Source organism: Tupaia chinensis, unplaced genomic scaffold, assembly GCF_000334495.1.
Source record: "Tupaia chinensis unplaced genomic scaffold, TupChi_1.0 Scaffold144767_1, whole genome shotgun sequence".
NCBI lineage: Eukaryota > Metazoa > Chordata > Mammalia > Scandentia > Tupaiidae > Tupaia > Tupaia belangeri.
In genome coordinates this window covers 1,992,713-2,014,578 of record NW_006204627.1, presented here as the reverse complement: position 1 = coordinate 2,014,578, position 21,866 = coordinate 1,992,713, and the positions used below count along the sequence as shown (strand labels likewise).

At 38.3% G+C, this 21,866-nt stretch overlaps 1 protein-coding gene across 8 annotated transcripts; it reads right to left on the bottom strand.

Moving 5' to 3' along the window:
* Window positions 1–2,559: 2,559 nt before the first annotated feature.
* On the bottom strand, window positions 2,560–19,620 carry ZBED5 (zinc finger BED-type containing 5). 8 transcript variants are annotated; one of them, XM_006167431.2, is made up of 4 exons: window positions 19,446–19,620; window positions 17,520–17,639; window positions 15,803–15,953; window positions 13,639–15,708 (listed from the first exon to the last, which is right to left on the bottom strand). In XM_006167431.2, exon 4 carries the CDS (start codon window positions 15,704–15,706, stop codon window positions 13,700–13,702), a length of 2,007 nt encoding a protein of 668 aa, XP_006167493.1. In that variant the 5' UTR covers window positions 15,707–15,708; window positions 15,803–15,953; window positions 17,520–17,639; window positions 19,446–19,620; the 3' UTR covers window positions 13,639–13,699. The 8 variants fall into 8 exon arrangements, 7 of the variants coding, with proteins under 7 accessions (XP_006167493.1, XP_027623645.1, XP_027623646.1 ...); XR_001369666.2 differs by lacking the exons at window positions 13,639–15,708; window positions 15,803–15,953 and adding an exon at window positions 2,560–2,765; XM_027767844.1 differs by having other exon boundaries at window positions 13,639–15,953.
* Between the last annotated feature and the right edge of the window lie 2,246 nt (window positions 19,621–21,866).

Genomic DNA, 21,866 nt, shown 5'->3' with positions numbered 1-21,866 from the left:
TTTTCTATGCAAAAATGAATCCTAAATTTCCCAACAACCCAATAGTTGAGGTTATTGGGTCAGTTGGTTAATTAAAAACTACGTTTAATGGTAACTAAAAATAAATATAAAGTTGCCATAAATTTGATATAATGTTGTAGACAAGCTACAAAGACTTAGAAAGTAACATTGAAGTAGGCTATTATTTGTATTGTAGCATCTACTCCTGTGTCCCCCAAAATGGATAGCATGAAGAAATAGGTAAAAATATGGGACCAGCAGTTAGTGTAATGACTATATCGCTGAACTCCCATGTAGTTGACCACGGTTCGCGTCCCAGACCCGGTGGCTTAAAACTCACGCCAGACGCATGTGCATGCATGCCCAAGATCCCGAGAGGAGAATGGAAGAGAAGGGATTGCGGCGTGGCCATCCCCCTGGGGGGTGATTTCTGGCTTTCTGTCTCTCTGTCTCTCTCTGTATGTCTGGTGAGCGCACGCGCCCTATAGCAAAAACCTCTTCAAAAAAAAAAAAAAAAGTACAAGCATCCCTGATTGTTTCTGTAATGCCTGCCCTCTAGGAATAAAGGTTTCATATGTTGGTACTGAAATGAGTTTTACAATTCAATTACGGTGAGCGATCCTGAGATGGCAGAGGCCAGGAAGCAGAATACAGCTACTGTAAGACACACTGGGTACAGTTACCAAGTAGGTTCAGAGGGGTAATTGAAAGTTTTGATATACAAAGATCTTTGGTGGTGGCTAATTAATTAGAGTTTCTACTACTAAAATAGATGGGTTGTTCACTAAGGACTTAAAAAGATTTGTGCAAATGAACAAACTCTAGGTTGAGAAAACAGAGACCTGACTCTCACACTAAGAAATTAGCCTCCATCCTAAGAAGGTCTGATCCAAATGCCCTTGAATACACAATATTCTGTGTACTCTGAGAAAGGAGCTTGTGATTATATCAAAAATTATGTGTAAATCTTGCTCTCAGCCTTCCCCAAAAGGAACACATAACCCTTTGCTAGGGTCAAACTGCACATGGTAAGGGAAACATCTTGACATTTGAGGGATTATCAGACAATAGTGTTAATCCCTGGTGACCAAAAGTATTATGCTTACAGAACTCACCAGTGTTACTCTATACTCCATCATACAGAAGCAGGTGGACTTTAGAACTCTTGAATGGCTTTTTGAAGACTCAGTTCCTGTGCCAATAGGGGGGGAACATTTTGCAAGGTTGTGGGGTTGCTCTATCACAGGGATTAACAAATTATAGTATGAAGGTAAATATGACCTGCATCCTGTTTTTGTACAACCTTTAAGAATAGTGTTTATACTTTTTAAGGTTTGTAAGAAAAAATATAGAATATATGATGGGTATCATATGTGACTCTTACAGCATGGAACATTTACTATCTGAACCTTTAAGTATTAAGTCCTACACTATTAAGTGTTATGAGCCAGCAACTAAAATTAAGGGCTATTTCTCCCTTATTTATAATATATCTGCTGGGAAACCCAGGAGTGAGGTAACACCTGTTACTATCATACCTACTGACCTACTCGAAAAATGATAGGCTTTCTATTCCTATAACCTTGAGCTTTGCCTACTTACAGCTCTTAGTATTCAAGGAAAAAGTGCTCTCCCTAGGAAACCCAAGAATGGTCACACTTAACTGGAAGTTTAAAATATTAATTATATTGGGTTGCTTCATGTCATTGGGACAATAGGAAAAAGAAATTACCATATAAATTGGGATAGTTTATCCTGTTATTAGGGGAAATTTAACTGCTACCACAAAATGGGAGCAAGAATGAGAATGTCTTGAGCCCAGGGGATACTTTAGGTTTCCAATTATTGCCATGTACAGTGGTAAAAGTTAATTGGGGACTACAGCCATCCACTTTAAGCCAATCACCAAGTACTTAAGTTCTCAGGAATGAAGATCACTATGCTATGTAAAAAAAATCTCAGGTAATCATGGACACTGGTAAACTAAATATGGAAAAGTGATTACAGAAGATTGTTGTAAATGATGGCCTTTGAGACCAGTTGTAGCATCTCCTTTTTACTATTTTGTATATATCTATATGTTAATAATTCCTATTTTTTTTGTACTAGTGCATAAAAGGTATTTTTTAATTTAGTTAACAGTATTGTACTTATGTTAATTTATTAAGTTTGATAAGTATATCTGATCGTGTAAGATGTTAACATTAGGGGAAGCTGGGTGTACTATAAGTGTAAAAAAGTTATTTCAAGATAAAAAGTTAACAAAACCAGTGCAATCATAAAAACATAATGTATAATTTAGAAATACATAAAAAGTCATGGAATTTTAGATGCAATCTGGCCTGGCAATAAAAAATAAGATACCCTTACATAATGTTTATTTTTTTCAAATGCAAGTTGCTGAATATATCTACAAATTATACTAGAATCATACCAATAATTTTTCACCTATCATTTCTTCAGTTATTTACTATCTGAAATTGTCTCATCTTTATCTTTGGAACTATGAAAGAAATGTTAGAATCTCTGAATTAATCTCATAAGTCTCTTAAATAACTCTCCCCCAATATCTTTGTTTTTTTTTTTTGAATAATTCATCTTATTCTTCCAGTTTTGCTAATTTGCTCTCTTCATCAAAGTCCATTTGCTGTTTAGTCCAGCTTTTAGTTTTTATATTACAACAATCTTTAACTGGTTCTTTTGTTTTTATAAAAGATAGTTCTCATTTCACAGATGCAATATTTTCACATTCCTCTGGGAACACTCTGTATAAAGATTAAAACAAACAAACAAACATGTAAGACACTTAGAACAATGCTTGACATACACCCAGTATGCACTTAATAAATACCAGTAATTACCATTCAGGGACCAGCAGTTGGCATAATGGCTGTGTCATTGGACTCCCATGTAGTCGACTGTGGTTCAAATCTTTGACCCGGTGGCTTAAACTCATGCCAGGCGTGTGTGCGTGCATGCCCCATATCCCAAGAGGAGAATGGAAGAGAAGGGATTGCAGTGTGGCCATCCCCCCTGGGGGGTGACTTCTCACTTTGTCTCTGTCTCTCTATCTGTCTCGGTCTTTCTGGCGAGTGGATATGCCCTATAGCAAAAACCTCTCCAAAAATTTACCTTTTATATACTTCTCTTTATCCTAGTGACTACTTGCTTGGATGTTAGTTTTTTAATTGATTAGTGTCATCCTTTTAGGGTACTAGTATTCTCTGGATATTTGGTGGTTCTTGATTTTATTCCCATTTTAGTACTCCCTGTTCTGTGTGTATGTTACTGTCTCTGTTTATCATAGTTCCTCTAGTGATTGTGTAGTGGGGTTAAAATGAGTTTTGGACATGATACATCAGTGGCTAATATTCTGGGCATCAAACGAGCTTTCTTTGTTGGTTCTAGTCACCTGGAATTTTGTCTGGTTAAGTGCCTCTACTTTCCAAAGTCACTGAGCTAGCTGGAGGCAAATACCATTCCACAGTACCTCAAGATAGAGTGAAGCAGGAGAAGCCAACCCAACCAGAGGATTTAAATTCCATCCCTTAACATTTACCTTTTATGGCTGCTCTTGGACACTGTGACCTCACCCTATTCTCCAACCCCAACCACATGTATCTATCACCTATGAGCTTCAAGTTTTGACTTATTCTGCCAATTTCATCTAGTCATCTAAATTATACAGAATCCTAAATATTCCAAATCTGCTGGTAATCTTGGGCTCCAATAATCTTTAAAATGTTCTGGGACCATGCTTTCTTTCCTTTCCTTTTTTTATTTTTTAAACAACCTGATGCCTTAGTCACTAGGTAAACTTAGATTCATTATTTCAGACTCAAAGTATTTTTTCTTATGAATTCTTCTTTGACACACACACACAATTATTTTGTTGTATGTGTATGTGTGTGTGCTTAAGACAGGGACTCACCATATTGAAATCCTTCCACCTTACCCTCCCAAGTAGCTAAGACATGTGTGTCACCATGTCTAGCTTTTTAAAGTGGGCCATGAATACAACCTGGGCCTCCCATGTAACCTTGACTTTCTGAATAGTGGCATCTAGCATGCACTACTGTGGCTGTTAGGTGACTCATACTTCTTTGACCGCATTTCTGCTCTAAACATATCAGCTCCTTATATACACCTTTATTGCTATTTACAAATATCTATGACCTCCTTCAAAAAGCTGTGAATAGATAAACAAATGAAAGATACTCCAAAGTTCTATTAGTAATACTAGTTTATCTACTGATAGTTTTCCTTAGGTGGTCTGCTAAAAGGTAACTTTGTGTTTTTTTAAAAAGTGAAAGTTCTGATGTCACTGAAATTTGGAATTTATTACCAGGATCAAGAAGGTTTAATTTGCCCTGTCTGTGAAGAATGATTAGGATGAATAATCCTAGGAAAAATAATTAGGATGAAGGTAGCTTATTCTAGCCTAAAGAACAAATGTTTTTAACACTTGATTCATTTCTAGCCAAGTTTATGCTAATCATACATCATCCCTATGTAGTCACTGGAAGATGAAAACATTGTGGGCGTTGTAGTCAGGCAGATGTGACTTGGAATCTCAAGTTTGCTACACATCAGCTTTGTGAAACTGGATAATCAACTTGAGCGACATGAGCCTGTGGGAGATGCTGTCTAAAATAGCTCGCAATGATCTCTGTCTCCTGGTATTCATGCCCTTGTGTAATATCCAGCCCTTGAGTATGGGTTCAATCTAGTGACTTGCTTTTAATGACTAGAATATAACAAAAGTGATGGGAAATCATTTCGAAAATTAGGTTATAAAAGGTTGTGACTTCAGTTTATTGGTACTCACTCACTTGCTCACTTTCATGTGAGCTAACCTATAGAGGTCCTTGTGTCAATGAACTTCCAATAGCCTATGAGAAACTGAATCTTGCTGACAGAAGTGAGCTTGGAATAGTGGATCAATCCCTCTGCAGCCTTGAAATGACTGCAGCCCTGGCCAACACCTCATTATAGTCTGATGGAGACTCTGAAACAGAGTCTGAAGCTAAGTTATGTCTGATTCCTGACCTGTAAAAACTGTAAGGTATATAAATATATATATGTATGTATATATATATATAAATATGTATATATGTATGTATATATATGTATATACACATACATATATACATATTTATTTATTTATTTATTTTTAAGAGAGATTTTTGCTATAGGGGCATGTGCCTGCCAGAGAGAGACACAGACAGAAACCAAACCATCTCCCAGGGGGGATGGCCATGCTGCAATCTCTTTTCCTTCATTCTCCTCTTGGGATCTTGGGCACGCACACACATGCACCCGGCAAGGGTTTGAAGCTGCTGGGTCCAGGACTCAAATCGCAGTTGACTACATGAAGTCCAATGACATAACCATTACACCATCTGCTGGTCCCCACATCTACATTTTAAGTCATTAAGTTTTGGGATAATTTGTAATTTAATAGATAACAAACACAGAGCCTTAGTTTCCCCATCTCTAGAATGGGGTGGATAGCCCCATTATGATACTCACAGAATATCATAATTATCATAATTAAACAAAATAACATATATAAGGCATCTTGTGCAGGACCAAAAAGTTAACTGTCCACTAAGAATGTGCTATAACATTGTCAGTATTAAAATGATTTTGAAAAATGCTAAGTAACAATTTATACAATGATTTTTACATATATCAGATTATTTGACTCTCACAGCAAGGCTATGACTAAAACAGAATAAAATACAATTATTAAGAGAGATGAAGAAACTGAAGGTCAGAGAAAATTAAGTGACTCATCCAAGTTTCCATAACTAGAAAATGTCACAATTGAGTGCCAAACTTAGTCCTTTTTCTATCTCTACCATGATGCTATTCAACACTTACTTAATGAACAACTAGTAGCAGGCATTATTCTAGGCACTGAGAATAACAGAGGTGTATAAGAAAGGCAAGTTATCTACCCCATGAAGCTTACTTCCCATTCTATAATCTATAAAACTTGATATAAGAATTTAAACATTTCATTGTTTCCTATGTTTAGTCTGGGTTAATATTTTTACTATTTTGTGACTTTGAAATGCAATGTTTACCATTAACTTTGATGTCCTGATTCCTGAGTTCATTTCAACAAGAGTGTGTGTTATAAGGCATGGTTGTGTATTATAGTATTTGACTGGCTAGATACAAGGTAAATACTCCATACATACATGAAATAATTCCTCATTGATTCTGGTAACAGAATTTGTCTTTAGCTCCAGGCCTTTTTTTCATAAGCTCTGTTCATCTCTCACATTCTGGCATAAAGTTTAGTTGATGAAAATGTACCTTTTTACTTGAGTACAAAACTAAGTAAAAATAGAAGAGGTAGTTTAGTGGTGAAAGGAACAATGTAAGGATTTACTTGATGCATGCAGGAACAACGTAAGTACTTCTTTACTGGCAGTCAAGTTATTGTGAAAGTGTAAGTAAGACTCAGAACTTTAAGCCCACAATATAGTGCTCCATACTGTATTTGTATGAAACCTTGAGAGTAGTTTGTTTTCTAGAATAAGGTATATAGTTTGACAGTCAGGAAAAAAAAAAAGATCCTCCCCATACCCTTTCAGAAAAAGGATGCTGGCTTAATTCCTGATGACACCTAGCTGATGACAAGTATACGGTTGCACTGTGGTTCTTTGATAGTCCATATGTATATTTAAAAACTGGGTGGGTCTCTGAAAGTGAACTGTTGTTAAGATAAATGTATTCTATAGTCATCTTCATTGGTACTCTTGAAATAGGCTATTGCTTGAGAGAAAAAAAAATGGTAAATATTATCGAATGAATCTAGGTAAGTCTTTCAAGGACTCCAAAAGCACTTGAGGCTTTTACAATAAACTGCAACTTTTTACTTCTTATAGTATAAGAAGGGATGTCTAACCTTTTCATGTATACATCTAAATAAATAAATAAATAACATTTCACATTTTAAAGACTCCGTTCTAAAAAATCCAAAGTACTTCCTGTATTAGGCAATTGATTCTTCCATAGCTATAACATGCTTACATAACCTACTGCAGGATTAACTGCCTAACACCTATGATGTATTCTAGAAATAAACATTCAGAGTGGTTTTTGAAATATCCTTTAAGCGAGCCAACAGTTGGGAGCTGGACTCCTACATGGCTGATCATAGTTTAAGACCCAGATCTGGCGGCTTGAAAATCATGCTACATGTGTGTGAATGCATGCCCAAAATCCCAGGAGAATGGATTGCAGCATGGCCACCCCCTTCCCCTGGGGGTGATTTCTCACTTTCCCTCTCACTGTTTCTCTCTGTTGAGTGCATGAACCCTATGACAACAACTTAAAAAAAATCTTTTAGTAGCAAAGAGGAAAGCCTTGGAATAAAATTATATTTTGTTATTCTATGCTTATCAGTCCTGTATCATTCAGACCAAGGCTCCCCTATATATTGTGGGCAGGGAGGTAAGGGTTATGTCTTTATATGAAGTCTTGACATCATGTAATACAAGGTGGAGAAGTTTAAAAAATAATGCCAACAGAAAAATTCCTACAGAGGAGTCCCTTTGCTCCTTTACCCATCAAGAATTCTGGGATCCTCTTCTGAGAGGAAAAGGGGAAGAATGGGGAAGAGCTGTGGCAGCCAAAAGGACATGGTGGTAGTAGTCAACTTAAAGAATTACTAGACCAGGTTTAGAGACTCAACATTCATCTCTTTACCCAATAAAAATAAAACCAAAACAAATTCTGACATTTTTATAGATCACAGTCCTTTGATGAATGTACATTTTTCTATGACAAAAGGTAACCACCACCAGTTTTTGAATGCTCCCAAATTTGATTTTCAATCTTCTGGGTCTTGGACTCAAACCATGGCTGGCCATGTGGGAGTCCAGCACCTTAACCACTATGCAATTTGCTGGCCCCAAGATGATAGAATTTTAAAAGGGTTAATAAGTTATACGCTTTACAGTGGAGATTATAATCCAGAAAGTTTGAGTAGAAGGTGACTTTTAAACTTTCATTCTTTCTGTATCTCTCCATCTCTCTCCTCTCTGGTAAACACATGTGCCTTATGCCAAAAACCTAAAAAAAAAAAAAAAAAAAAAAAAAAAATTCTATCATCTTTATCAGGATCTTCAGCAAATTAAAGGAAAAACAGATTTATTTCCAAAGTTAGTTCCTAATTTGAATTACATATCTGACACTGTCCTTGCCTGTACTAATAAGTAAAATTCATTAATCATCAAGTTTTCCCCTAAGAAAAATAAAATGGTATTTGATTATATCTAATTTTTAATGTGACCAGAGAGGGACTGAGCAAGAGTGAGAGAAAGTGAGAAAGACTCCAGGTTCAGGACTTGCACCACAGTTGGCCATGTGGAAGTCCAGCATTCTTAACCACCATGCTACCTGCCAGCCCCTATATTTATTATTAGAGATTTTTATTATTGGGTGTATGTACTTGTCAGAGAGGCAGAAAGTGAGAAATCACCCCCCAGGAAGGATGACCATGCCACAATCCCTTCTCCTCCATTTTCCTCTCAGAATTTTGGGCATGCACACATACGTGCCCAGCATGAATTTCAGGCCACCAGGTCCAGGATTTGAACTGCAGTCAACTACATGGGAGTCCAATGACATAACCATTATGCCATCTGCTGGTCCCAATTATTATTTTTTAATCTGACCAAAGAGAGACCGAGAAGGAAATGAGAAAGCAAGCTACCAGGTCTGGGACATGAAAGAGAGAGAGAACATGAGAAAGCAAGCTACCAGGTCTGGGACATGAACCATGGTCGACTATGTGGGAGTCCAGCACCTTAGCCACCAAGCCACCTGCTGGCACAAAATAGTTTTAAGGCCAGCCATTGTGATGCAGGCAGTAGAGACATTACTTTGTGATACTGGAGGCCATATGGGAAAGCTCCTGGTTCATGTCTCAGGTTTGCTATAAACATACAGGGTACTTATCTTGGCTGGCTGAAGGGAGAGGATTGTGGTGCTACTTTTTGTAATATTACAGTATGAATTGTATTTCACCTTAATACCTCACTTTAAGCTAGAAAATTCAATTCACTGAACACCTTCTATATGATGAAATTTTTTTTTTTTGTAAGAATTCTTTCTTTTTCTTCAATTTGACCAGAGAGAAAGCAAGCCACTAGGTCTGGGATTCAAACCATGGTTGGCCATGTGGGAGTCCAGTGCCTTAACCACCATGCCACCTGCAGGGCTCAAATTTGCTGTTTTAGGAATTATTTATTTCTTTTCTTTTTTTTTTGAGAGGTTTTTGCTATAGGGCTTGTGCACTTACAGAAAGTGAGAAATCACCTCCCCCTCTCACAAGGGGAATGGCCACGCTGCAATCCCTTCTCCTCCATTCTCCTCTCAGGATCTTGGGCACATATGCATATGCGCCTGGCATGATTTTAAGCCACCAGGTCCAGGACTCGAACTGTGGTTGACTACATGGGAGTCCAGCAACATAGCCATTATGCCAACTTCTGGTCCCATGAATGACTTATTTCAAATCTTAGCTATAAAGAGCTTCCAATAAGTGTATTTATATATGTAGTAGTAGGGCAAGATGGACACATGAAACACTCCTCATAAAGAAATCAAGGATATTTCATTTACTTGAAATACAGGGATTCAGAGTGAGAAGGTCAGGACTAGCAGGTGGCATGGTGGTTAAAGCACTGGACTCCCACATGGAAGGTTGTGGTTTGAATACTGGACCTGGGGGCTTGGTTTCTCACTTCCCCCTCCCCAGGCCCCTGGTGAGCATATGCCCTATAGCAAATTAAATAATAATAATAATAATAATAATAATAATAATAATAAACAACTGAAAAAGTGGGAAAGTACCAGGTGGTGAGGTGGTGAAGGTGTTAGATCCACACGACTGACTGCATGGTTCTTGTCAGACCAGGCAGCTTGAAAAACATACCAGGTGTGTGCATGCATGCCCCAAATCCCAGGAAAGTGGAGAAGGGATTATGACATGGCCATCCCTGTCAGGGGTGATTTCTCACTTTCCCTTTCTCTCTGTGGAGCAAATGCGCCCTATAGCAAAAATCTAAAAAAGAAAAAACAAGTGGGAAAGCTCTTTTGAGTTGGATATATCTTTACTGTTTCTTGCATTGGCAGGAAGGACAGCTGTCATTTGAGGGTGTCATTAGAGTCTTTTAGTCCTCAAATAGCTCTTCCATTCAATAGATTACCACCCACTTCTTCCTTTAAGAGTTATCTCTTGTATGAAAGGGTTTGTTAGAGACTTCCCTCTAGCTCCAGATAGAGCCTCTAGTATCAAAGTCTGAGTCTCTAGTACCAGCAGAATGATAATTGAAAGGCTTTTAGCAGTATGCAGAAATGAGAAGCTGGAAAATGGTCTTTGCTTTGATTTACACAATGGGAACTCAATTCCGAGGGGTCAGTAGAATTTGAACATAAAAGAAAATCATCTGTTTTGGGATGTAGTCACGCTAACTAGAATGGGTTAGGAAATCGAGAAGTTGTTAACTATAACATGTAGCATGTGTGTATCTGTGCCCAAGATCCCAAGAAAATGAAGGGATTGCAGCATGGCCATCTCCCTGGGGAGTGATCTCGCTTTTTCTCTCTCTCCGGCAAGCGCATGCATCCTATAGCAAAAAAATCTCTGGGGGGGAAAAAAAAGTCCATCCTCATTACCCATGCATGGTATCCACTAGTTAGTACTGATGGTTATGCCAAACAGGAATCAAGAACCAAGTTAATTAGGCTCAGCATTAAATAGGTCTAGTAGAAGAAAGCAGGGTCCAGTTAATGGTTTTGGATGTAAATGCAGAAATCTAGACTCTCAGAGGTGGTTGGGGGAAAAATTAGAATACAAGAGGCCTCATATTTCAAGTGACTGACATCCTGGACTGATGATCTAATCAAGGGCTAAGGCTCAGCAAATCACAGTATAGTTACCAGACTTGAAGTATAAGCCAGACATTATGGCACTGCACATACTTTTTATTTTTATTTATTTATTTATTTTTTTGGAGAGGTTTTCGTTATAGGGCACGTGTGCTCACCAGACAGACAGAAACATAGAGAGAGAAAGCGAGAAATCACCCCCCCAGGGGGGATGGTCACACTGCAGTCCCTTCTCCTCCATTCTCCTTTCGGGATCTTGGGCACGCACGCACACGCGCCTGGCGTGAGTTTTAAGCCACCGGGTCCAGGATGCGAACCGCAGTCGATTACGTGGGAGTCCAGCGACATAGCCATTATGCTAATGGTTGGTTCCCACTGCACATACTTTTCAAACAGGAGTATATTTAATACCAGGATCCAGACAAAGTGTTAGTGAATTAAATTCGGCCTATTGTGTGTCCATGGGCAAGTCCAAAAATTACTTGGTCCTATGATTGTTGTAAAGATTACTGGTAGCATACAAAGTATCTACTATAACTGACAGATAAACAGGTGCTTAATAAGGTGACAAAGGGGAAAATAACCTGCACTAGAAAAATGCTTCATTTTGCTCTTATAGATAAGGACCCGTGGCCTAGAAAGCTATTGAGTCTCCACAGAAAACAAAAACTCAGATTAGAAATATGGAGTCAAGTTTAGCTTGGTCATGGTAAGATAAGGTAGAGAATATATTGGGTTGTTAGAAGTCATGACACATTTTTGCATAGAAAGATATGTCATGACTTTTCTGACAACCCAATGTTGCACACCTAATTTCTGATTACCCACTATTAGCTATTTTATATACTTTCTCATTTAATGTTCACAGTAACTCTTCCAAGGAGGCATAATTATAATTTATAAATGAGATAACTGAGGTTCAAGAAAATTCATATTGCTCTATGTTAAACAGGTAGTTAGGTAGTAGAGTTGGTACTCGAACTTCATCATTTTACTATATTCTGTCTTTTTTTTTTTTTTCCCAAGAGAGATTTTTGTTATATGGCTTTTGGGCTTGCTGGAGAGACAAGCGAGAAAGCGAGAAATCACCCCCCTTCTCCTCTCAGGATTTTGGGCAAATACGCACATGAATCTGGTGTGAGTTTAAGTCACTAGGTCTGGGACTCTTAACTGTGGTTGACTATATGGGAGTCCAGTGAAGTAAGCCCTATGCCATCTCCTGGTCCCCACAATTCTGTCTTAATGAGGGGAGGTACTCCTACTCATAATTGAGATGAAATAAGTAATGCTTAATCTACAATAGCTTTTTTGGTTGGTTGTTTTGCAAAGTTTTTGCATTAGGGTGCATATACTCACAGGAGATAGAGAGACAGAGACAGTGAGAGGGAAAGTTAGAAATCTCTCTCCCCCAGGGGGGATGGCCATGCCACAACACTTTCTCCTCCATTCCTCTTCTGGGATCTTGGGAATGTACACACAACGCCTGGCGTGAATTTCAAGCCACCAGGTCTGGGACTTAAATTGTGGCTGGCCATGTGGTAATCCAGTGACATAACTGCTATGCCATTTGCTGGTCCCTACAATAGCTCTTGACTGTAGGAGTAAAACAAAATATTTAACACTGAATTAGTGACCTGTGTTGGATGATGTGAAACAGAAAAAAGAGCCTAGAGACAGCAGTCAGTCTGGAATTTTTCATAGTATTCCATGAATAAAGTGATAGGACTCTCAGTCTAATCATCTCTGAATAAAGTCTCAATTTAGACTACAGTACATGTAATTTCAATAAACAATACAGGAATTAAGAAATGTATCTGAAATTTTTTTATGCTTCCTCCCCTCACCCTCAATAGCTCAGCATGAATAGCAAAAGATGACATTCTTCAGTGACTTTTGCAAAATGGCCAGACTAAATTCTAGCTAACAGAATAAGTGGGCCAAAAAAACAAAGGGTAGAATTATGTACACATGCCACCATGCCAATCAGTGAATGGAAGAAAACTCTTATCCCATTTTTACTGATTCACCTTCACCAACATTTTTTATTCTTTAGTGAGGCCTTAGGTTATTAAAATCCTTTGCAATGTAACTGACACCAAGTTGGATAAGATCCTCTAAGAACTCAGTCCAATAACTCTGGGAATCATGAGCCTACCAAGGAATTCAAAGCTTAGGCATAAAAAGTAGAATAATGTGAAGCTGAAACAGGGTCAAAATAGAATGAAAGTACCTAAGATAAGTCAAAGTGTTGAAAAGCAAAGAGGCATCTGTCAGGAAGCAAGATAGGGAGGGAAGTTTTTTGACACACAAAAGCAAAAAACAGTGATATGTTTAGGAAATGGCAAGAAGTTCCATGGGATTGGAGGGCTGCAAGGTAGAGATGAATAGAAAGATTGGTAGGGATTACATCCTGAAGGCATTAAGGAATTGGGATTTTATCTTGTGGATCAGCATTTCCCAGTTAAGTTTCCAAATGTCTTTGAAGATTACTAAGAGCTAAAGAGGTATTTGATAAAATCTTCTTATGCAATACACAATGAACGTGAGGTGCATCTCTATTTCCACAAAGTAAATGAAGTCCTTAGAAATGACAATGTAAAGAAAAATCAACAATGAAACAGTATGGGTTTAAACTTTTGGTTCTTTACCTTTCCTAAAATCTAGTAAGTATAAATAATTGAATCATTTTATTTAAAACCCCAAAATACCAGAGATGAATGAAGTAAACCATCTTTTATTTTCGTCTTACATTTGGTTATCAAGAGACATGCAAACCCCTTCAATTTTAATGAGAACAGTGTTTCTGTGTCTTTTTATCACATATTCGCTTAATGTTAGGTGTAATATTGCTAAGGCGGATCCGCATATGAGGTGCAGCATCAAGCCTTTTCCTGTATTTTGTTTTTGTTGCAGCATAATATGAAAATCCTGTTTCACACAGGTGCATTGTAGCAAAAGGAAGAAGTACACGAACTGCACGCCTTGCAATGCTTGGGTATTCCTGAATCAGGCTACTCCAAAAATCATTTAGTGAAAGTTCACTGAAATTTTGTTTCACTTGAGAGTCAGATGTCAAATCAATCAGGCTCTCATAGTCCCGTGCTACTAATGAGGCTGGTTTAACAGTTACTGTAAATGGATTTCTAACCCAAGCATTATTGTCTTTTGCCACAGGAAAATATTTTAGCAGAGTAGAGTGCAAACCCCTTAAGTGCTGCACAATGGCACTACAAATATCTTTATCAACTGGAGAATTAATTTCAGTCAAAAAGTCACTGAGTGTGGGAAAACAGTCAAAGTTTTCTTCTTCCACAGATGAGGCCCAAAATTCCAATTTTCTTAACAATGATGACATTTTATCAAATACTGTAAAGATGGTCACATTTTTACCTTGCATTGACAGATTAACCTCATTTAATTTTGTAAAAATATCTCCAAGATATGCAAGTCTTAGCAGCCAAGATGAATTTGTTAAACAATCAGACAGTCGGAAAGCAGAATCCATGAAAACTAATAGTTCACGTCGAAGCTCAAAGAGTCTTACAAGAACTTTACCTCGAGAAAGCCACCTCACCTCTGTATTTAGAAGAAGTGCTGTGTGCTGAGCACCCATTTCTTCACATAAAATTTTTAGTAGTCTGGATTGATGTGGTCGACCTTTAATATAATTGATGATGTGTACTGCCTGATCTAGCACATTTTTTAGAGATGTAGGCATTATTTTAACTGCTAGTGCATGTCTATATAATAGGCAGTGACTACTGGTGCATTCGGGAGCCACATATTTTATTAAGGTGACAGCCTCAGCAATTTTCCCATCCACTGCTCTAGAAGCGTCACTACAAACATCAACACATTTTTCCCATTCAATTTCATGTTTCTGCATAAAACTATTGATGCAGTTGAATATTTCTTCACCAGTAGCATTACTTTGCAAAGATTCACATAAGAGTAGGTCTTCCTCTATAGACTTATTAAACCTATAACGAATAAACACAAGCAACACAGCAAGTCCTGACACATCAGCTGATTCATCTAGTTGCAGTGAAAACCCATCACAAATTTTCAGTCGGCAAACAAGCTCTTCTTCGATATCAGCAGCTAGATCCTTAATTCGACGTGCAACGGTACTGTTTGATAGTTGTACTGCGTCTATTTTTTTACTATATTGTTCATCAAACATCCGCATTACTACATCTTTTGCACAAGGTTTGATAAGCAATTCTCCAATAGTGTGAGCCTCTCCACTCAGAGCTATATGGTAACTTACATTGTATGATGCCTCTGTAGCACTTTCATTATCTGTATTAACAATTTTAGGTGTTGGGGGTTTATTATTTTCAGGTGAATCAAGATGTTGCTTGAAAAAGCTTATATCTTTATCTTTATATGCAGCGTGTTTAGTTTCCAAATGTCTTCGAAGCTTACTAGGGGCTAAAGAGCTATTTGATAAAATTTTCTTACATAATACACACTGAGCATGAGGTGCATCTCTATTTCCAAAGTACGTAAATCCAAAAGACAAATAACTTTCATCATATTTTCTTCTTTTTGGTTTCTTACTAAATGTTGCTAGTTTGTTGGAATTGGTCATAAATTTGACGCTGGAAAGCTCACTTTCTGATTTTTTAGAAACTGAAGGCTGTAGCTGTTCATCTTCACTTTGTAATATTCCAACCTTTTGATCATTTGATTCAGACACAATTTGATAACAGAAAGATTCTACTTCTTGTTTAAGACTTCCTTGCTTCAGCAACAGATCCATGGGTAATGAGTTTGCAGTACAAAACATGGCTAATTGAGAATAAACATTGAGTATCACAAATGTGTTGAAATTATAAGACAGGATACAAAGAAGATGAGTAATCACCAAAGAGATGATATATACCAATGCATCAGTTAATTTGTAACTGTTGCCTATCAACCCGCAGATGGAACATCACACGTTCATGTATCAGGTGATCTCTCGTGCGACTTCCTGGTGCTCTCAGGTATGGCACACCTTTTCTTAAAGGTAGATTATCACATAAAAATAAAAGCTATAGAAATAAGTTTAGTAGTCAAACTTAAATAAACTTATGTTAAAATAAGCTAAAAAGAAAAACTATTGTTAGAATCAACTTTTCTCAAAATATTTATTAATTTAGAGAACATTAATATTCTATAAAACACAATTTGAGAATCACCAGGCTAAGAAATAATGAATAGTTGATGAACATATTTCTAAGGAAGGGACCTGTAGGAATCATTTCCCAAGTTAGGGGTTGACAAAATTCTTTTGTAAAAGACTATAATAGTAAATGTTTTTGGTTTTTGGATCTTAAGTCTCTGTTGCAGCTAATCAATTCTGTAGTTATGGCATGACAGCAGTCATAGATACTATGTTAAAGAATGTACATAGTTATGTTTTGGTAATTTTTTTTTTTTTGGAGAGGTTTTTCCTATAGGGTGCGTGCGCTTGCCAGAAAGACAGACAGAAAGCGAGAAACCACCCCCCGGGGGGATGGCCACACCACAATCCCTTCTCCTCCATTTTCCTCTTGATATCTTGGGCACGCATGCACACGTGCCTGGCATGAGTTTAAGCCACCGGGGCTGGGATTTGAACCACGGTCGACCACATGGGAGTCCAGCGACATAGCCATTCCGCTAACTGCTGGTCCTGTTCTGATAAAATTTTATGCAGACACACACACACACACACACACACACACACACACACACAAAGGTCATAATTTATCAACTCTATTTCATGGTATTTAGGATCTTAGAAGCTCTTTTAGCTTTCTGATGCCTACTGCCATTAGATGTATTTATTTTTGGTGCAACTATACATCTAAAGTTTTCCTTCAGGGTTAGCAACTTCTGATGCATTACATTTAAAACATACATACACATTTAAAGACTTTGTAAGACACAGAATTCTACTGTATCCTAAATACTATGTCTTAATATTGAAGAATAAACTAAGGACCAAGAGTTAAGTACTATTTCTCTGAACTTAATATTACATAAATGTTTATATCACCCAAATTTAGACAGGCTTGATTTAAAAAAAAAAATTTTAGGTTTTTGTTATAGGGAGCATGAGCCCATCGGAGACAGAGTGAGGGACAGTGAGAAATCACCCCCCAAAGGGGATGGCCACGCCGCAATCCCTTCTCTTCCAGTCTTTGGGATTTGGGGTACACACATGCACCCATCGTGATTTTCAAGCCACTAGGTCCAGGACTTGAACCATGCAAATGGTCATGTGGGATCCACCGCCTTAACCTTCATGTCACCTGCTGGCCCAAAGTAATGTATATTTTTACTAATTACTCCACATTCCATTACACTATAGGACCTAAAGAAAACATAAACTCTTATTTTAATAGGTATATTCTACATATATTAAAAGCAGCATAATTAAAAGGGTAATGTAAATTTAAGGACCTTTAAAGAATACTATTGATTTTATAGGTTAAGGCATATAAATTGTGTCTATCCCAAAACAGTGACTTTTGATTTAAATTTTATAATCTGATCACAGAGTAAATTTTGTATTCTCAGGTTGAATCATGAATCAAAAGGATTCTCCTGTTAACAGCTAGAGAGTAAGATACCTGAAATGAGGTGTACTCTCTTCTGCAATCATTCTCCACCTTGGCAGCTTGAAATGCAGACTCTTCAAAAGAATAAAATTAAGAAATGGGTGGGAAGGGGAGTAACGAGTAAACAAAAGCCTAGAATGAGAAAAGTTAAAATTAGACACTACAACAAGCAGAACTATAAACTTTAAGATGACGATTCATCAAAATTTATTTTAGATCTAGGCAATCCAAGGGATTTTTTTACTGCAATGCAGATCTTGAACCTGAAATGGAAGAGGCTTAGCATGGTAAAAATGGCAAAGTTTTGGTCCTATTTAATACCCTGACAATTTCACTGCTTTGAGATGCTCCTCTACCCACTGACTTCATAGAAATAATTTATTTAAAATAATTACTTTATTTTATTTATTGTAATTTTTATAATTTGTGATAGGTCACATGACCTTACCAGAGAGAAAGTGAGAAAGCAAGTCACCAGGTCTGGGGGCTTGTGAACTGTGGTCGGCCATATGGGAGTCCAGAGCCTTCACCACCATGCCAACTGCTGGCCTCATAGAAATTTTTTTTTTTTAATTTCAAAAGCCAAACATAATTATTAAAAGTGCAATCTCATCTTAATATCCCTAAAACTAAGCCCTGAATCTAAAATGGAATTATATATAGATGTGTTACTTTCCAAGTTATATATGGAAATTAACTTTTGCTATAACCATTTTTGTCCCTTTAATAAGTAATCTAAGGTAATATGTTTACTAAGTGATTATTATCTATGTGCTAGCAACTGTGCTCAACTCCTCATATGGATTATTTCATTTTATCTTCAAAACAAACTCTAGAGTAAAGGACTAATAATCACCCTACTTTGGAGATCAACAGACACAGGGATGAAGTCACCTGCTAAGTTAACACATGCCGTTAAGTAAAGAACGGAGGAATACTAGCCTATGTGCCAGCTAGTCACAGTTTGTGTGTTCTCAACTATGCTTTTAATTCCCCAAGAACTGAAATAATCTGGTACCAGCAGTTAGACTGCGCAGAGAAAGGAATCACAAGTTCTAGAAAGTCAAGGATCTCAAAATTGGCAGCAGTTTGAACGCTCCTCTTATAGGGAGCAAAAGAGCAGTAGATTCTCCTTCCAAAGCCTCAGTTTGGATTTTGCAACACTAAACTTGGCAGAGCTGCTGGTTCACCAAAAAGATTAGGATCCCTCTCACTTGCTGCCAGAGGACACTAGAGAATAGAAAGCTTTGTTTTCAGATAGGAGGGTCTCATCCTCACTTTTTAGAAGGTGCTTTTGCCTGAATACATGGTGCACAAAGAACCTGAACTCCCTGGACTCTAAAGTTTCTTCTATTAAACTCCCTGAGAAGGCGGGCTGGGGGCTCATCTTTTGCCTCTTCTTCCAGTTGAACTGACAGGTGCAACCACCTTTCATTCTCACCCCCCACGCGGTTGCAGCAATGAACCCTATCCTTAGGGCAGAAGCGCAGGCCAGCTCTCAGGCTAGGTAGGGGGCGGGCACGGACCCCTTCCAGCACCTAAATGCTTTTTCCGGGTCAGCTAGAAGTGCGGTCTGGGCCAGCTTCCCTCGGCTCCTCCCCAAGTGAGTGCAGCCTTCGGACTGCCGCGTCTGGGGGCTGGGAATTGCTTTCTGTCTCAGGCCACCCTCGCCTCAGGCCTCGTCTCGCGTCCCCGGGCGGTCGCCTACACTAACGACCACTGAAAACATCTCAGCACCAAAAAAAAAAAAAAATCTCAGCACCCAACACCATCTCTCTACTTCAGCTCCACCGGTGATGGAGCACGGTCTTCGCCGCGGCTGGGCTGCACAGCAGCGCCGCAGTCCCCAGCTGCGCCTGTGACCGCCATTTTAGACGCTCAAGGCAGCGGCCATTTCAGAGCGCACCGTTTGGCCGCGGCGGCGGCTCTGCTCCTCACCTTCACCGAGGCCTGAGCAGGGTCAAGAGCCAGTCGTCGCAGACTGGAGGGGGTAGGGAGAGGAAGAGGAATGCAAAACAAAACAGGGGAAAGAAGGATTCGGGGACAGGGTGATGCTCTCAGCTCAGGGACAGCGCCTATGGAACCTCCATAGACATCCGACTCGCTGCTGGCGCTGCCACTGGTCTGAAGGTAAATTTAGCTCTCTATAACTGGTGATTTTGTAGGCACTTATTTCTGGTAGTACTATTTGCTTAGAATTCCCAGAATCATTTCTGTTTCCTTCAATGAACCTTACATGATACAAATCTCAGAATAAACTTCTGCAAACTGTAATAATCAACTTATCTGGAGGACATGTTAGTATCCTATCTGACTCCAAAGCTTTCACTCTTAACAGGCCAAAAAACAAGAAATGTACCTAAAATTGACTGTTTAATATAACATCTGAAGAATATACATATATATACACACATATATACTCATGTGGTAAGGAATGCCTCTATGAGAATATTTTATTTTAGAACAAAGATGGGATACCAGTCTGAGGGGAAATTAGTATCACTGCTGTCTTTCTGATAAAGTTGGTTTCTCTCCTGTTTTTCTTTGTTTTTTACATGACTTCTTTGGTTTTCTATGACAAAAGGTTCATGTGTACATGAGAGAGAGGAAAGAGAGAGAGCATTCCCCAATGGGACCTGGCTATGACACAATCATTTTTCTCTAATTTTTATCCTCTCCAGATCCTGGGACCATGACCATGTGCTCAGCATACTTTTCAAGTCACCAGGGCTGGGACTTGAACCCTGGTCACTATGTGAGATTCGCATTCTTCTGCACACTGCTTAACAACTATACTAGGGGCTGGCCCTAAATTTGATAAATCTATGTGAATGAGTAAGGGGAAACTGAAATGTCTATTGGTTAACTTACTTCAAAAACTATTCTTCTGGGACCAGCAGTTAGCATAATGGCTATGTCGCTGGACTCCCATGTAGTTAACCGCAGTTCGCGTCCCGGACCCAGTGACTTAAACTCACGCCAGGCCTGTGTGCGTGCGTGCCCAAGATCCCAAGAGGAGAATGGAAGAGAAGGAATTGCAGCATGGCCATCCTCCCTGGGGGGTGCTTTCTCGCTTTTTATCTCTCTGTCTGTCTGGCGAGCGCACGCACCCTAGCAAAAACCTCTCCAAAAAAAAATAAATAAATAAATAAACTATTCTTTTGCATTAAATTTTTCTGTGGAGTATTGCCCAAATTAAGCCTGTCTGTTGATATATGTGAAATAAGTAAGCTTCTTCTTTTCCTGAAATCTGATTATTCTCCTAAACAAATAATTTATTGCTGACAATTTTATAACTGGCAAGGCAATTTAAATGTGCTTCTGAAGTGCTTCATATCTTTTCCTCTTTGCCATCCAAATTTGTCTGTGTTTTCTGAGTAAGATATACATTAAAAAAGAGTTGGATTACTGATTGTACCGTAACACTCCCAGAATTATTATCATCTTAAAAAAGGAAATTAAGGTTAGCTTACATGGGTACCAAGTTGGTAAAATTTCTGGCATCTTTAAAAATGATAGAAATTTCAGCCCTCATCCACAGAAACACCAGTTTTGGCAACCACCAATAGATGAGACCACTTCTGTTGGACCCCCAATGTCTAACTCAAAAGTTCTAGCATGCCAATGGAGTGAAAACATCAAGAGTGCCACATTGAAGAAGTCAAAAAGAGAAGTTATGCTTTATCTCAATTTTCCTTACCCAAAGTTAGCACATTTTGGCCCCAAGAAAGATCTCTTTGGTTTGTGATTTTCCCATAGGAAAAGAAAAATGAGACATTTAATAAAAAAGAAACTGCACACCAAATAAACAAATAAAAATTCTGGAGTTGAATAATAAAGTGTCTCAACTAAAAAATTCAGACTCAAACATATAAAAGAATCAGCAAACTGAAACATATTATTTGAAATTACCCAGTCATAGAATCAAAATGAAAAAAAAGAATTAAAAAACATGGGAAAAGCCTATGGGAGTTACAGGACATCATGAAGCAAACCAATATAAATACAAAATTTCAAAAAGGAATAGGAAAAAAATATAAGGAATAGAGAGATCATTTAAAGGTGTGATGATGAAAAGTGTCCCAAAACTAGAGAGGAAAATTAATATCTAAATGCATGAATCTTAAATAAATCTAAATAGAATAAATATAAAGATGTCTTTAGGGGAACCAGCAGTTAGCGTAATGGCTATGTCGCTGGACTCCCACGTAGTTGACCGCGGTTCACGTCCCGGACTCGGTGGCTTAAAACTCACGCCAGGCACGTGTGCGTGCATGCCCAAGATCCCGAGAGGAGAATGGAGAAGGGATTGTGGCGTGGTCATCCCCCCTGGGGGGTGATTTCTCACTTTCTGTCTCT

Bases quoted from the DNA above. Each gene is read 5' to 3' on its own strand.
- ZBED5 (XM_027767844.1), bottom strand. From the start codon at position 15,706: ATGTTTTGTACTGCAAACTCATTACCCATGGATCTGTTGCTGAAGCAA.